Source organism: Microcebus murinus, chromosome 6, assembly GCF_040939455.1.
Source record: "Microcebus murinus isolate Inina chromosome 6, M.murinus_Inina_mat1.0, whole genome shotgun sequence".
In the NCBI taxonomy this organism is placed as follows: domain Eukaryota; kingdom Metazoa; phylum Chordata; class Mammalia; order Primates; family Cheirogaleidae; genus Microcebus; species Microcebus murinus.
The window spans coordinates 81,197,742-81,213,884 of NC_134109.1; the positions used below are offsets into that span (position 1 = coordinate 81,197,742).

At 52.0% G+C, this 16,143-nt stretch overlaps 1 protein-coding gene across 2 annotated transcripts in view; it reads right to left on the reverse strand.

Annotated features, from left to right (window-relative positions):
* Positions 1–359: 359 nt before the first annotated feature.
* The window catches only part of PLA2G4E (phospholipase A2 group IVE), a 60,479-nt gene continuing 44,695 nt past the window's right edge, over positions 360–16,143 (reverse strand). For both annotated transcript variants that reach the window (XM_012766502.3, XM_076004272.1), the window contains exons 12-20: positions 15,198–15,334; positions 12,215–12,437; positions 9,570–9,684; positions 8,842–8,979; positions 7,340–7,447; positions 6,621–6,824; positions 5,249–5,415; positions 3,813–3,996; positions 360–3,322 (exon numbers count right to left, since the gene is read on the reverse strand). In XM_012766502.3, coding sequence (XP_012621956.1) covers positions 3,102–3,322; positions 3,813–3,996; positions 5,249–5,415; positions 6,621–6,824; positions 7,340–7,447; positions 8,842–8,979; positions 9,570–9,684; positions 12,215–12,437; positions 15,198–15,334 — 1,497 coding nt within the window. In that variant the 3' untranslated portion in view covers positions 360–3,101. The remainder of the gene's footprint in view (positions 3,323–3,812; positions 3,997–5,248; positions 5,416–6,620; positions 6,825–7,339; positions 7,448–8,841; positions 8,980–9,569; positions 9,685–12,214; positions 12,438–15,197; positions 15,335–16,143) is intronic.

A 16,143-nucleotide genomic window follows, 5' to 3' on the forward strand; every position in this document is an offset into this window, starting at 1 on the left:
AATTTAAATGCATGAGTTTAGAACTCAGGAGATTGGCTTGGCTAGAGCCAAAAGGTTGAGCATTTTCAAAGCTGAAGCAGTAGTTGAAGTCCTGAGTATAGATGAGATTGTTTAAGGAAAGCATAGAGTGAGGAGGGGGAGCGCTAAGTAACCTCGAGGAATACCAGCTATTAAAGGATAGCAAGCCAGGAGAGGCCAGAGGAGAGGCTTCCACCTTTCAGTGGGAAGAAATCCGGGACAGAAGGTGTCTGGTGAACCTGGCCTCTTCCCCTCTGTGGTCAGGGTGGGAGCCCCTCCTGTGGGCCCCCTGTGTCCACAGTTAACATGGAGCTTTCTCTTTGTATTGCAAGCCTCCATGTCTATGTGGGCCTCCCACATGGACCAGAAGGAAGCTCCTTTGAAGTTCAGGGTCCACGGCTAATCCTTTTCATTGTTGCAGTGCCTACAACAGTGACTGGTATGCAGTGGGCAGGCAATAATTATTTGCAAGTGGAACTGAATTGAACTGCTGTCCAGCAAGGAAGTCTCGGGAAGGGAGGGTATCAGGAAGGAAGGAGTGGCCTGCAGTGCCACATGCTGAGAACAATAAAGTCAGATAAGGCCTGTAAAGGGCTAGTGGCATTTGACTCAGGTTATCTGGCAATTAGGAGGACATTTGTGACCTTGGGGAGAAGTATTTTCATGGGGAGGCAGGAGCAGATGTTTTTTGGGTGACTAGGCTGTGTGACAGTGGGTGGAGTGCTGGTCACTCTCTTGGGAAGGAAAGGGGGAGACAATGAGAGAGAGACATGGGAGGAGGGTGGGATTTGTTTATTTTGTCAACTCACCCATGCTTATAGGCAGAGAGCAGGGAAGCTGAGAAGGAGCCTTCCCTGACCTCTGCAGGACACGGTGTGCATGTCCCTATCAGAATTGATAACACTTTTGTTGTTTCAGTAGCTAACTCAGCATTTAACTTCTCATGTATAAATAAAAATCTTTTTGTGTCCCCACCTCCCAATGAATATCCAAGTTCCCAAAAAGCATAGACTGTTTAGAGCTTGCTGTGCACAAAGTAGGTGCTCCATTGATGTTAATTATCTTTGCTTCCTTTCAACCAGTGTTTCCTGAAATATGTCTGAGCTGGAACAAGCATGGATTGGCATAGGTTGGTGCTCCACTAGTTGCTAACGTGGCTTTGTAAAAACAGAGGGGCACCTCACCACCATGGGCCCCTGCAGTAGGAATGCAGCTATCTGAGGAGAAGAGGGATGGGATGGTCTACTCACACCTTCTGCGTGCTGAGCAGGAAGCTTGGAGGGAGGAATGAGGCTAGGAGTTCTGCACATTTTGCAGCATCAGATAATGAAAGCAGATGAGTCAACAGCCTTTACCCACATGGCCATTTTATTCCATGCTCAAATAATAAAATGACTTTATAAAACTCATTTTACATACTTTGATGAATCCTAGGCATGGCTGTCTTCACCTTACAGCAAACAAGTCCTAGCGCTTGGCTCACTCTTTGATAATTGAAGGGGAGCCTGTTTGTTGTAGTCAGAAAGAAAAGTCAAAGTAGAGGCAGCCACCAATTTGGCAGGTCTCGAAGCCCAGTTTATCAGTGGCTCCAGGGAACATGGATTCACGCTTTCCAAGCTTAAGGGACAGAGTGGCATAAATCTATGCCTCTCACACTTCAATATGCATAGGAATTCCCTGGAGAGTAGAGGTGGCAATCTCCTTAAAAATGCAGATTCTGGTTCAGCAAGGCTGGGCTGGGGCCTGAGACTCTGCATTTCTAACCAGTTCCCTACCACACTTAGAGTAAAGTAGCATGGATATAAATCAGGGGCCAATTTTTCTAAACTTTTGGTGCCTGTCACCATCTTCTCACAGCCAAAGGACTGCTCAAGAGCATCATGACCCAGAAAAAGGACCATGCCCTCCAGGTTTGCTGGGCTTCACATGGACCAAACGTCTTCCTGCCTTTTGGTTTCGCGCTCTCTGGGCCTGTGCGTGGCTCCGGCTGCACATTTCTTCGGAGAAACCATCTCCAAGGACAGGCTTCTTCCTCAGAGGGCTAACATTGTCCTTTCTGAGTAAAATTCTTCCTGATTTCATTCTCTCTTGGTGACTCTCCAAGAATTGGGGTGTACTGGCCACGGTATTCACATGACAAATAAGAGGAATCACATTTAGAAATAAATAATCCCATGTGGAAGCCCGAGCGGTAGGGTGGTAAGAGAGCCAGGAGGTGCTCTCAGAGCAGGTCCGTCAGTGAGCATCGGCTCTTGGCATGGGCACATGAACGGCACCGGCCCCCTGGCACCTCGCTTCATTCACCTGCAATGACAGGGAGCCCCAGACCTGTCTGAACTGCATGCCAGATGCTGGTTCAGTGAGCCTGAGCTGCAGACGTGGGCTTTGCCTGGCATTTCCCTGGAGCCAAATGCCTGGTCGAGATCACATGGATCGCCTGCCTGAGACGCCCGACCTCAGTCACCTGTTTGGCTTTGTTGTCGCAGAGACCAGGATGCCTCCAGGTCTCCATCTAGATCTTCCCGCCCGATGCTTCCTATTAATACCCGATTCATAAAAATAAAAATCAGAAAGTATAATTGCCTATACAAATCACGAGAATATAATTGCCTTAAAATTTAAAATAGTTTTCCCAGAGAAACCCGGAGTGTTTCTCAGGTCCTCCTGCGCCTTCCCCTGGGCCTGCCATGCGAGGAGGCAGAGGCAGGGTAGAGAGGGGAGGGCTGCGGCCCTCCAGCTCCAGCTCTGAGTCGAGGTTTCTGGGGACCAGCCTCTTCCGCAGGCTTTTACCGTCCCCGCTTTATGCATGAGTGGGAGCTGCGGTTATCAGTCCGTCTTCTCTGCAGAGAAGCTCTTAAAGCAATTCCAGCAGGTAGAAGACCCCAGTGCAGCTTATTCTTGTCTCTCTCTCTCTCTGTCTTTCTTGGCTTTTTAAAATTTTTGGTTTTTGGTAGGACGCCCAGGCCAACCTGCCTGCAGTGCTGGCCAGAGAGCATGGCCGGCTGTGTGGCCCGGTCAGCCCCGGTGGGCTCTGTGCTTCCGACAAGAGAAGCTGACACAGGATCCGTGCGGCCCCCCAGGGCCTAGGCGGGACACTGGCTCTTCAGGCGTTTCTTTTTCTCCACTGCCAGACGCAGGGCCTGAAGGAGCTGGTCCTTGTTGTTCAGGATGTTGTACTCAGAGAGCTTCACCAGCTTGTCGAAGTTGGCCTCCGTGTAAGTCAGCTCCTTGGTGGCATAGGGGGTTTTGGGACCATAAATGTCAACCTGGCCCTGCTCCAGCTCCTCGGGGCTTCGCTCCACACCTAGGGGCAGCAGAAGAACTCGTTACAGACCCTTATCATGTTAGGCTGTAATGACTTGTTTCCATATCTCTTTCCCCAAGGCCCACCCTGTGCACATGGACACACACCTGTGTGAAAATGTGTGTGCATGTGCACACTCCCATATCCAAATGCACACTCCCACGTGCACACGCACACCTGTAGGCTCCTCAGGGCGGGGCGCAGCTTGCCCATTTGAGGATTGTCCTAGCACCAAACACAGTGTCAGTGCCAGGCACATGACTGGATGTGAAAAATGTAGAATGACTAAAAGAGTAGGCGATGACATTACCAGCTCATGGGGGCGAGGGGCTGGGAAGGGGCTCCTTTCTTGCTAAAGCTAAGATTGGCCCAGACTGGAGCTAAGTCAGGCTCCCCCCTAAGTGCTATTACAAGACTCTGCAAGTCTAAAGACAGGAGCCTTCAGACCAAGGCCAGCAGGTGCTGGGAACTGAGCACAGAGGCAGCTCACCTGGCGCCTTGTACTTCTGGAAGGTGTCATTGATGAGTGGGAAGAAAATGATGATGGGGGCATCAGGTTCCTGGGGGTTCTCCATCAGGTAGCATTCCTTGAGACTTTTGTCATCGTCTTGCAGCTCGTATTTGGGGAAGTGGATGTTCTGCACGGTGCAGTACTCGCAGGTTTGCTTCAGGGGCTGGAATATCGCGGGAGGACACGTTTGAGTGTTAGGAGTGGGGGTGGATAAGAAACACAGAGTTCTTAGATCCAGCTTCCTGATGTCCCCGGCTGGCAACTCAGGTCCCCAACTGCTTTGCCAGTTTGTGGTATTTTGAGAATAAAGCTGAGTCAGGACAAAAGGCCTGAGGCAGTAGGTTGGTATGTGTCCAGCTGCAAGCTCCTTCCCCAAGTCAAATGGACGGAAGCCCTTTTGATGATGTGCTGCTCAAACTCAGACCTGGCTAGATGTGGGTGGCAGCCTGGGAGGGTGACTGGAGCCCAGCCGTGTATGGCCATAGCCATCCAGGCTCCTGCGGGACACGCAAGGACTTTGGAACTGAGCATCAATAGGGCTAGAAAGGGCTCTGAAAGGGTATCTGTAAAACATGATAGAACAGAACAAGCACTAGACTTAGTGTCAGAATCCCTTTAGCTCTGCTTCCTGTTCCACTGCTTACTAGCTGTGTGACCTTAAGCAAGCCCCTTACCCTCTCTGTGCCTTGGTTTCCCCATCTATAACATGGAAATAATAGCAGTTGTGCTGTCTACTTCAAAGAGCTGGTGTAAGGACCAAATGATCCTTTCTTACAAATGATCATTTGTAAGAAAATATATTGTTACTCATTTATACACTCAGGTCATCATCATTGTTGTCCTGATTATTTGTACTTCCCTGGATAGGGCTGTATTAAAGTAGACCAAAAATAGCTTCTTTCCATTAAAGGGCCAGAACTTTTCAAAAGTAAATACAAATAAACACAAGTCTCTGGTCCTGCTTCTTCAGTGCAATCTCATGGAATCTCATATTCACTGGGGGAGGGGGAGTGTGATAACTTTGAAAATGGGACATTATGAGCTCTTAAAGTGGTACAGAGCTTTAGAATGGAATGGGCTCTATTAAGGTTATTTTTTTAAAAATTCCTTTTTTTTTTTTTTTTTGTAGCTAAAGAATTGACAAATACAGTAAATGCTCAAAGGCAAGAATACATTCAAATTCAGATTTGCTAAGTCAACCTCAGGCCCTAAGAGCCAGCAGGCTGTCCCCTGAGGCTCGGGTGTCTAACTTCACACCATGACTGCTGCTTGGGTTTCTCTGATGCTGTCTCAGAGCCAGTAGGAGCGCACATTCTCCCAGTTCACGGCGGGGGAGGCCACTGAGTTCCGTGGCCTGTCTCAGCACAGGCTGCAGCTCCCGTGCTCAGGGTGGAGCCTTGCTTTGGGGCACTTGCCTTTGTCTGGGACCCGGCACAGTAATTGAGGTGGATGATGAGGTCGACTTTCCTCTCGGGCCTGAGGAGAGGCGGGTAACTGGAGTTGACGAAGAACGCAGTGTCCAGCAGGCACAGGTGGTTCGCGAACTCCGTCAGCTGGTTTGGGAAACCATCAAGTACTGTGTCTGAAAGCCAAGCCTTCCGGTTACCAACACGCCTGGTGCCCTGGTCTCCACCAACGGGCAGAGGCACCTGCTGGGGACGCTGTGCCCTGCCCGGAGCTTCCTTCGCCTCAGCCTGTCAGGACGCCCACTGAGTCCCCGTGCCCTCTGGGTGGGCCGATGGAGAACAGCAAGTCTGTTTTTCTTTCTTTTTTTTTTTTAATTTTTTTTTTTTTGAGACAGAATCTCTCTCCCTTGCCTGGGCTAGAGTGCCGTGGCATCAGCCTGGCTCACAGCAACCTTAAACTCCTGGGCTCAAGTGATCCTCCTACCTCAGCCTCCCTAGTAGCTGAGACTACAGGCATGTGCCACCATGCCCGGCTAATTTTTTCTCTATATATTTTTAGTTGGCAAATTAATTTCTTTCTATTTTTAGTAGAGACGGGGTCTCACTCTTGCTCAGGCTGGTTTCAAACTCTTGACCTTGAGTGATCCTCCCACCTCGGCCTCCCAGAGTGCTAGGATTACAGGTGTGAGCCACCGTGCCCGGCCAGAACAGCAAGTCTTTTATGGGACATGCACAGAAAGCCCACTATGACCCAGCTTGTGGGGTAGCAGGAACTTAAGACCACCTATAAGTAGTGTAAACCCTGAGCCAGTGGTCCCTTCTGCTCTAGACGGTGAGTATGAGGATTCATAGGTTAGGCTCAAGCAGGCATTTGTAGGCCATGGCCAAATAAAATACCAAAAAAGCTGGAAAGTGAACCTTAAGAACCTTATCACTGCAGGGGAGGCACTGAGCAGAAGCTGCAAGACCACAGTGTAAAGCTGGCTCTGCTCTTACCACGTGGGGGATCTTGAGCTGGGCCGTCCCTGCCCACTCCCAAGGGGAGCCCATTACAAAGCACCCCAGGAGCACAAATGCAGAAAGCAAGGGCTCATATTCTCCCATCTGTAAAATGGGACCAATTTTTACCTGCTGGGGTATAGATTCTCTATAGAGCTGGGGTACAAATTCAGTGAATTAAATACACACACCGCTCCCTGCCTCTGGACCCCAGCATTGTTCAAGACGACACTACCAAATGTGGAATACACCATGGCGGAGAATCTGCCAACTGACCACTGGTCGGAGGAGTTTTCTCCTTCTTTCTCCATGCCAGACTCAACATCTACTTCCTCCTCCTCCAAATGGAGGCGGGGCTCAGGGAGCAGCGAGGTAGGGTTACCTTTCCACATGGAGAACTCGCTGTTCTGGAGGTAGTCAGTGTGCAGCTGCAGCCCGGACAGGAAGTTGTGGAACTCAGACACAAATGGCCGATGGGTGAGGGTTTCTCGGAAAGTATTGGAGAGCCATGACGCTGGGATCACCACCGAGGTGTCCAGGATGTTGGCATCACATTTGGGGATTTCAGGCAGGATTGGCTCATCTTCTGTAGGGGACAGGAGAATGGAGGGTAGGTCACAAGAGTTGGGCTGCCCAGGTAAAGCCCCACATGGTTTCCGGGCACTCAGAGGTGAGCCACTGTAAGTGCAGCTCACGCCTTCCTTGCTGAGCTCGGAAGGCGCTGGCACTAGAGGCAGGAGGACCCAGGTGAGAGACACGGAACTGGGGAAGGGGGCGTTAGTGGAGAGTGAGTGCAACAGGTAAGGAGGGTCCCAGAGTCTGGACAGGGAGACTGGAAGAGTTATTTTTGTGCTCATAGATCCCTACCCTTGTCAGCTCTCCTGGGTGCTGGGAGGCTTCCTGCTGGGCCTCGGCACAGGCGTCATCTGCAGTCACCCTCCCCTCTAGACAGGGAAGCACCCTAGCCCCAGCTGCCTTCCCGTGTCTGCCGGCCGTAGGGGCAATGTGGAAACACATGGCAAGTGGACTGGTCCTCAGTTCGTGATCCATGCTACCCCCATCACCCAACCACGAGGGGAAGACAGCAAGCAGGTCACCCACCAATGTCATGTACTCTCTCCCTTGTCCACCTGTGGAAAAACTCCTCCGAGGTGTGGGACAGATTCCAGGCATCAAGCAGGTTCAGGGAGAAGATGCTGCTCCACAAACCTAAGGAGTCAAGGCCAGCCATGAGCAGCTCCACCCAGGAGCCCCCAGGCCTACCCAAACACTGGCTGGCTCTGCCTTGGCCTTGGGTCCCCCTCCAAGCCAGGCTGCTCAGGGGGTGAGACAGACTTTGATTTCCCTCTCCCCACGGTACAGCTCGACAGACACAGTGACCGATGGTCCCAGTCCTCCACTCTCCTCCCTCCCCTCGGTGCCAGGAAGCATGAAAGTATATCAGGCACAGCCCTAGCAGGGACTTAATGTGACAAGTACAGGCTTTGAGTTCAAGGCCTGATGCTACTTCTTGTATCAGTTAATACACCTAAAGTGTTTAGGACAGTGCCTGGCACATGGTGAGCACTTAATAAATGTAATACTATTTGTTATGATTATGGTTTTTAAATGTAACACACTAATAACAATACTCATATGAAATCTTTAACATACGTTAGCCCATTTGGATACTCTATAAGGTAGGTTTTACTCTTAGGCCCAATTTACAAGTGAGAAAACTGAAGGTCAGAGTGGTTAGGTGATTTGGCCAACTTCGTGCAGCTAGTAAGTGGGGAGCCAGAGTTCAAGCCCAAGCATTTTAACTACAGTTTTCTGAACTACATGCCCAATAGTGCAGGTGTTTAGGGGGAAGGAGAAGCCATTGTGTGGGGGGCTTCTGGGTGGACTTCACAGAAGAGATAGGGCTTGAGTTAGATATTCTGGGATGGGTTGGATTGGGATAGACAGAAGGGGAGCGCAGACAACTAGTTTAAATAAGGGCATGTTGTCGAGGCTGTAAACATGGGTGTGTTTTTGAGGTCGCCCTTAGACAGACGTGGTTGAGGCTGGAAGGACAGAACAGTAGGAGTGGGCATTGCAGCCAGGCCTTGCACTCTGGGGACCTGGCTTCTCATGAAGGACCAAGGAGCTTAGGGTAGGAGGCTGGGCCAGGCTTCCCTGGTGACTCCACCCTTTACCCTGTGGTCTCTCTGGCCCCTTGGAAGCAGGCACATTGCCGCCAGAAGCCAGGCAGGGGGTGGGGTGGAGGTTACAGAAGCTTCCATCTGAGCCCGCCATTCCCAGTGTGGTTCTGAGTGGACCCCAAGGAGACCACTGGAGGCCAGGACATTGGGAGAGTCCCCTCTGGTCCCCAATAACTTAGGAGCCCTCGTCTTGTCCTTCTGGGCTCAAAGGGCCACAGGGAGCTCAGGGCAGTCCTAGAGGCCCATCCAGGGGTAGGGTCAGGAGCCTCTCCTAGGAAGAGGTGATGTTGGCAAATGCCAAGAAGGTCACATGTTCAAGGGACAACCCAGGCAGCCTAGCACCAGGACAAAATCCTCCCAGTCATTCCTGTAATTCAAAGGCGGGCGCAGTGCCCAGGGGAGTCCGCCGTCGGGAGTCACCTAGCATGTAGCACATTCGAGGCTCAGGAATCCTCTTCATCAGCCGTCCCATGAAGAACTCGGAGCCAAAGAGCTCAGTGGGGATGAAAGCCCCATACTTCTGCAGGCCCACCTCGTAGGGGGAGAACTCGCACCACTCTGCATGGGAAGCAGCAGGGCAGGTGTCAGGCTCAGGCCAGGGAGCCATGCCCACACAGCCAGGCCTCCTCCTGCCTGCCGCCACCTGCTGCACCTGCTGCAACCGGCTCCCCGCCCTGGAGAGGCTGACACAGGCAGGCTGCAGTTCCCCCATAGGGCACTTGGGGGCGCCCGTGGCCGGCTTCTGGGGCCAGGCAAGGCTCGGCTTTGCAACCTGCAGGGCTCATTTGCTTCTCAAAGCCAGATGAGCTGGAGCTGAAACTGACCCCAAAGCTGGGCAGGTCTCTAGAGTCCCTCCCTCTGGACAGCTTAAGAAACACCCAGGATTCCTTCCTTTCATGACCTTTATTTCCCCCAGTCCCATTAAACAGGCCTCAGGGGAAGCCGCAGGACCGGGCCCTCCAGCGCCACCCGTGCGGCAGGGCAGATTGGGCAGCAAAGTGGATTTCTTCAGCTGTGCGCACAGTCTTCTGATGTGAAGGTTGGCAAAGGTGCGCAGGGTTGGGGACCTGGAGGTGCTGGGAGCCTTTGCCCACCAAGAAGAAACCCTTCCACCACCCCACCTCTTAAATCACCTGCCAGAGCGTTACCTCTGAAATCTTGGTTGCTCACGTCGTCCTTGACGTTGATGGTGAGGTAGATGGGCAGGGGGTTCTGGCCCCGGCACAGAGCAGCACGCTGCTCAGACAGTTTGCATTCATTTCTCTAGGGACACAAAATGATTAAGGTGAAAAAGGAGACGAGCAGCCCGCGGGACAGTGCTGAATGAGAGGACAATCTGGACCCCTGCAGCCATCTCCTGGCTCCTGAGCCCACCAGGCTGCTGTGTAGGCCCAGCTGATGCCAGCAAACCCACTCTCAAAACGCACCGGTAGAGTGTGCAGCACCCAGGCACAAGGACCGGGGTGGGACTGGTCTGCAGTTTAGGGTGTCCCTCAGCATCCCAGGGTCCTCTTGGCCTCAGGGGCCAGCAGATAAAGAGGAAGGAGTAGGGGAGGCTACCACTGCCCCTCTTTAGCCCCATTATCTTCCACCCTGCTCAAACTGGAGCAGCTCCATTTTTTTTTTTTTTTTAAATAGAGATGAGTCTTGCTCTGTCACTCAGGCTGGAGTGCAATGGCCCAATTGTTGCTCACAGCAGCCTCAAACTCCTGGGCTCAGTCTCCCAAGTACCTGGGACCACAGGCACGTGCCCCAATGCCTGGCTAATTTTTCTTTCTTTCTTTTTTTTCTTTGTAGAGACAGGGTCTTGCTATGTTGCTCAGGCCGGTCTTGAACTCCTGGCCTCAAGTGATGTTCCTGCCTTGGCCTCTCAAAGTGTTAGGATTATAGGCATGAGCCACCATACTCAGCCATGTTTTCTTTTTATCAGCTTGGCATGTTGGGCTCCTTCATAAAATTTGTTTGGGAGGAAAAAAGTTTCTTTTCTTTTTTTTAATAAAATGCTTGGAAACCCGAGCACTAGATGGTGGTCAAGGTCCCTCTAAGTCCCCAGAGTGCTGTGCTGTATAATCAGAGTGGGGAGCCTTGCAGATCAGCCTGGGCCACAGGCCACCTCAATAGCAAAGCAGCCATTGCAGATTAGGTCTTAGAGAGGTCCAGGCCCCAACCTCAGGCCAAGCAGCTGCCTGCTGGGTGACCAGCCCCAGTCGCCCAAGTGTGGGAAGGCCATAGAACTCCTGTGGGATGGCAAACACATGTGTGGGCCCCCTGACTTGTGAGTCTCCTTTGAAGGGAAACAGGATCATAATTGGGCCTCAAGATCTGGGTACCAAGAGCTGGCCATCCTGGCAGTAAAGTTGCAGACTTGGGAGAACCAGTCCACACCCATCGTCAAGGGGCCCGCGGGAAGGGGCTCCAGCCTTGGCCAGAATGGAAGAGCAGAGGCCTCCCAACATCAACCCTAGCCTTGCTCCCTGGGAACCCTGGCTCCTCCTTGTACCAAAGCCCCCTAAATGCTCAGACTCTGATGTAGAAAGCCTTGGTGCTTTTCTCCTCAACACACGGGGCACTGACTATTGTTAAAAATATTATTGTTCAAATATTCTTTAAAATATTAATGACCACTTATTGATGTAGTTCCCACTTAAGGAACAGTATAGAGCAGGGCCAGAATTTCAACCCTGTCCTGCTTGAATCCAAAAGCCAATGCCCTTGGCCTCTGCCTGCCCTGCTCCTCACGGGGATAGGCTGGATGGTGGGGTAGCAAAGGTAGGTAGGGTCCATCAGGAGCTACATTCGACTCCTTTCTGAATCCCCACTGGCCAGCATGGTTCCCAGCATGCAGGGAACTTAACTAATTTCGCTGAGAGAATGAATGAGTGAATATTGAAGATCAGGGTGAGATCATCTTTGGTTGTTCAAATGGTCTGGCTTTCTAGAAGAGAGGATCTACTAGAAAATAATTTGCTGCCCCTCCTCCTTCCAGAGAGTTCTGCTTTGAACTCAGAACTCTCCAGAAACCTTTGGGAGTGGAGCAGAGAACCACGGGCCTGGATAGAGGTTAGGTGGGAAGCTCTGCTTTGGGGCCAACCAACAGCCAAAGTTGGTTCACCTCTGGGGCCTGTGCAGCCTGAAGGGCCCAGGTGTTAGCGTAGCCCACCCTGATGCCCATGAGCCCTGGAGCCCTCCAACCACAGACAGGGGTATTGACTAAGGGCCCCAGCCGCTATGCCCTCAAATCCATAGCTAAATTTGTGCTGGGGCCACACTTCCTGTGACTGAGTGTGCCAGGGATACTGAGGCAGGCTCATCCTGGGAGACGTAGGACTCCTCTGATGGCCAACTTTGGCTAGAAGTTGGCCACAAGGGCCTTGTGGAACCTTCCCAGACCATGCAGCAGTCTAGGATGCTTCTGCCTGACCTTTCTTGGTGTCTGCCCTCTTAGGGTCAGACTTGCATCACCATCTCATGGCTCTCCAGCCTTCCCCAGCTTCCTCTCTCACAGGTGTCTGGGCACGGCTCAGACATGCTGTCAGAGGACATGCTGCCTCTCTGCAGGGTTGCCCCAACACGAGGGTCTTAGTCATCCTCTAAAGGGTAGGAGGGAAGACAATCCCATCATCTTCCTCCATCATGGATTCTAGCACCTTCATGGTTCTTACAGCCCAAGGATACACCTGCAGGTCTAACCTAAGTCCCTCTGCTGCAATGGAAGTCCAGACTGCTCTGATGAAGAAAGAGAGCTGGACATCTGCCAGGGCAGGGTGAGGCCCAGGGGGAGCTGAGTGCCTACCTCGTCCCCCAGACAGGCCTCGATCAGCAAGCCCCAGAAGTCTGTAAAGGTGACCTTGTAGCCTTCCTGGCTGTGTTGACGAAGTTCCTCCCGGAATTTGCAGAGATTGTCTGGGAACAGGTAGGGCAGCTTGTCCTTGACCACGTGTCTCCGGGCCTCGAAGACAGCAGGCTCCAGGTTTTTGGAGGACCAGTCGGGGTCACTGTACAAGGTAGCCATGGTCCTGGAGGGAGAGAGGAATGGCTGACAGAGCTGACCCAGCCCTGGTCTGACCAAGCCTGGCCCTGGGCCTAAGAGAAGGGAGGCAGGTCACTGGGAACCCCAACCTGCCAGGAGAGAAGCCTGGGGGAGAGGGGGTGAGGCAGAGGCCTGGTGGGAGGTAGGGGGGAGGCGAACATTATTACTCATAATCACAATTGCTACCCTATCTTGAGTGCCTACTATGTGCTGGGCACAACATGTCAGTTAAGATGGAGATTCTGGACCCAGATGCTCAAGTCCAGCTTCTGCCCCTCACTAGCTGTATGATCCTGGGCTACTTAACCACTCTTGACTTCAGTTTTCCCATCCGCAGGATGGGGAGAACTATGATAATCGTACCTACCTCATAGAGTTCTTATGAAGATTACATGAGTTAGCATGATGTAAAGTGGTTGGCAGAAAGTAAACACTAGAGCCAACACTTAAACCCAGGCTTGGCTGATTCTAGATCCTAGGCTCTCTCTACTCTGCCACATTCATTCGAGTAATTGTGATGTTAGCTAAAGATTTATTTTCTCTTTTTCTTCTTATACGTGGGCCATTGAGGGCAGCAGAACAAAGATGGCCTCAGTCTGCCCTATCCTGGATTCAGCTTTTCTACGTCAGGACAGGGAAGGGCCCGAGAACGAGCCCCTGAGGGGAACTTGTCTGCAGCTGCACAGCTGTGTGAACAGTGGTCTCTTCCTTCACCGGCCTCGTTCCCAGGAAGATCGGAGGCGGTCAGAAACAGAAAGCACCCTGCTCTCCATAAGGTTCATCCTGACAGCTTTATAATTTTGAAAGCTTCCCGAAACCACTGCAGATGATTGTTCTTAAAAGAATGCTTTGCATGCTTTCCCCAGGCCAGAAGACCCTCCACCCTCCCCATGGCCGGGCCTGAGCTCCTCCGTGTTTCCTGTCTGGCCCACAGACGTCCAGGAGGATACAGGTGACCCTCAACCCTGCTGGAAGCAAGTTGTCTTCTTCTTCTTCTTTTTTTTTTTTTGAGACAGAGTCTCACTCTGCTGCCCTGGCTAGAGTGCTATGGCATCAGCTTAGCTCACAGCAACCTCAAACTCCTGGGCTCAAGCAATCCTCCTGCCTCAGCCTTCCGAGTAGCTGGGACTATAGGCATGTGCCACCATGCCTGGCTTATTTTTTCTATATAGTTTTAGTTGGCCAATTAATTTCTTTCTATGTTTTGGTAGAGACGGGGTCTTGCTCTTGCTCAGGCTGGTTTCAAACTCCTGACCTTCAGTGATCCTCCTGCCTCGGCCTCCCAGAGTGCTAGGATTACAGGCAAGAGCCACTGCGCCTGGCCACAAGTTGTCTTCTTAACCCACCACCCGGGGCAGCCATTTCACATGGAGGTAAAGAATGTGGGCCCAGATCTGGGTGAGTGACCCTGGCAAATTACTGTGTCTCTCCAGCTGTAAATAATGACAGCACCTCCCTCATAGCTTTGCTGTGAGGAAGAAATGATATGATCTGCAGGAAGTAGTCAGCTAACTGCCAGTGGTCCCTAGGCTAGGGTTGACATCTGTAGCCCTCTGACAAGGTGGCATGACACAAGGAGCCCTGGGTTTCCTAGTGGAGGGCTCGCAGGCCCACCAGTCCTGCACAGATTAAGATGCGGCCCTGGCCGAGAGGCCACCCTGAACCGGGGCCACATGATGACTTTGGTGAGCCCCTTCCACGATAAAAATTATTAAAATGTATTTTTCACAACTGTGTTGTATAAAAACAAACACATTAATGTTATTTTAAGAAAACATTTTCTTCAATCTAGAAATTCATTTTTTCCTTCTGATTTTAAAAGAATTAACATTTTAATTTTAAAAATTTACATTTTTGTGGGCCCCAGGCGCTGTGCCACCCTGTGCTCGCTCCCCTTGCTCACCAGCAGGAGCATAGGAGGTAGGAGCCCAGCAGCCACCTGACGAGGCTGGGCAGGGCAGAGGCAGTGGGCAGGTGGGGGTATGGAGGGTGGGAGCCAGAGCAACTGAGCTAGCTCCGCCCACCCTGCCCTGAGACAGGCTGCTGGCTCTCCCCAGCAGGATGCGGTCACTGGCCCCAGTGGGTCACTCATAGTTGGTTGCTCCTGGGTCCACCACAGCCCCAAGAAAATAGTAACATCAGTAATGGCCAAGAAATATAGCATCTCTTGTGTACTTAGCACTGAGAGAGCCTCTTATAAGAACCACATTGGCCTGGCCGGGCGCGGTGGCTCACACCTGTAATCCTAGCACTCTGGGAGGCCAAGGTGGGAGGATAGCTCAAGGTCAGAAGTTCGAAACCAGCCTGAGCAAGAGTGAGACCCCATCTCTACTAAAAATAGAAAGAAATTAATTGGCCAAATAAAAATATATAGAAAAATTAGCCGGGCATGGTGGTGCATGCCTGTAGTCCCAGTTACTCGGGAGGCTGAGGCAGGAGGATCACTTGAGGCCAGGAGTTTGAGGTTGCTGTGAGCCAGGCTGATGCCATGGCACTCTAGCCCTGGCAACAGAGTGAGACTCTGTCTCAAAAAAAAAAAAAAAAAAAAGAACTGCATGAAGTCAGTTATCCCCACTTATAGATACAGAAACTGAGCCTCTAGCCCAAGTCACACAGCTGTAGGTGGGAGGGCTTCCTGGGGACTTTATCTTGGGGTGGGAGAGGGAGGAGCTTCCCCAGAGACCCCAGGCAAGCCCACGTGCTGCTTCCTCCGGGTACCATCAGACAGTGGCTCCCAGCTCCTTACCAGGTGGCCCCCGACAGGCCAGTGATGTAGCTGGCACAGTTCAGGATGTTCAGCTTCTGCAGAGCCAGCAGGTGGCCATACATGGAGGTCATGGATCTTGTTCCACCCCCAGTGGCCATGATGGCTATGAGTGGCACCTAGGGGCACACAGAGGCAGAGGGTTGGGGAGGGCTCCAGGGGCAAAGCTGGGTGGGAGAAGGCTTGGAATGGCAGACAGCAAGCAGCTTGGAAAGAATGGAGGCAGAGCTGGCCATGAGGACCAGAGAGTGGGGCACTGTGCCCCCTGACACCTTCCTTTCCACAGGTTGGGGGGTCTCCTGGGAGGCCCAGAATTAGACCTCGGCTCCAAACCCAGTGGTTGGTGTCTGCGAAGGGCTCTGACACAGGCCTGGCAAATCATAGAAAGTCGTGGCTAGAAGAGTTCTTAGCACTGTTTATCCAGCCCTCAGTGACCAGATGATAAAACTGGGGTGGGGTGGGTGGGTGACCTGCTCGCTGTGTGGCTCATGCTGTATTTGGAGAGAGGAGTAAATGAATGGTTGATGTGGGAAGCAGCAGGGTTGCCAGCTCTGGGGTGACAGAGGTTTAAGTATGCTTAAACTTAAGATCTTTAAGTTTCCTTAGAGATGGGAAGGAGGGGCTCTTTGTGAAGACTCACTCCAGCTGTTCGTTTGAGTGGGGACCATAAGATCCTTCCATTGGCGAAAGCCCAATCACACGCGCTCCTGGGCGCCCACCAGGCCTCCATCTCACCTGTCCACAGCTTCAGAAGGCGGCACTGGCAGGGCTGCCTGGTCACTGTCAGAGGTGACAGGCTCGGACAAAGGCACCTCTGTCTGCTCCCATGGGAAGAAGCCATTGGCCATGGAGTACAAGTTGCTTCTCTCTAGTTTCCTACTGCTATTATTTCTGGGGTGTGTCTGCACGTGCGGATGTGAGAGCTGAG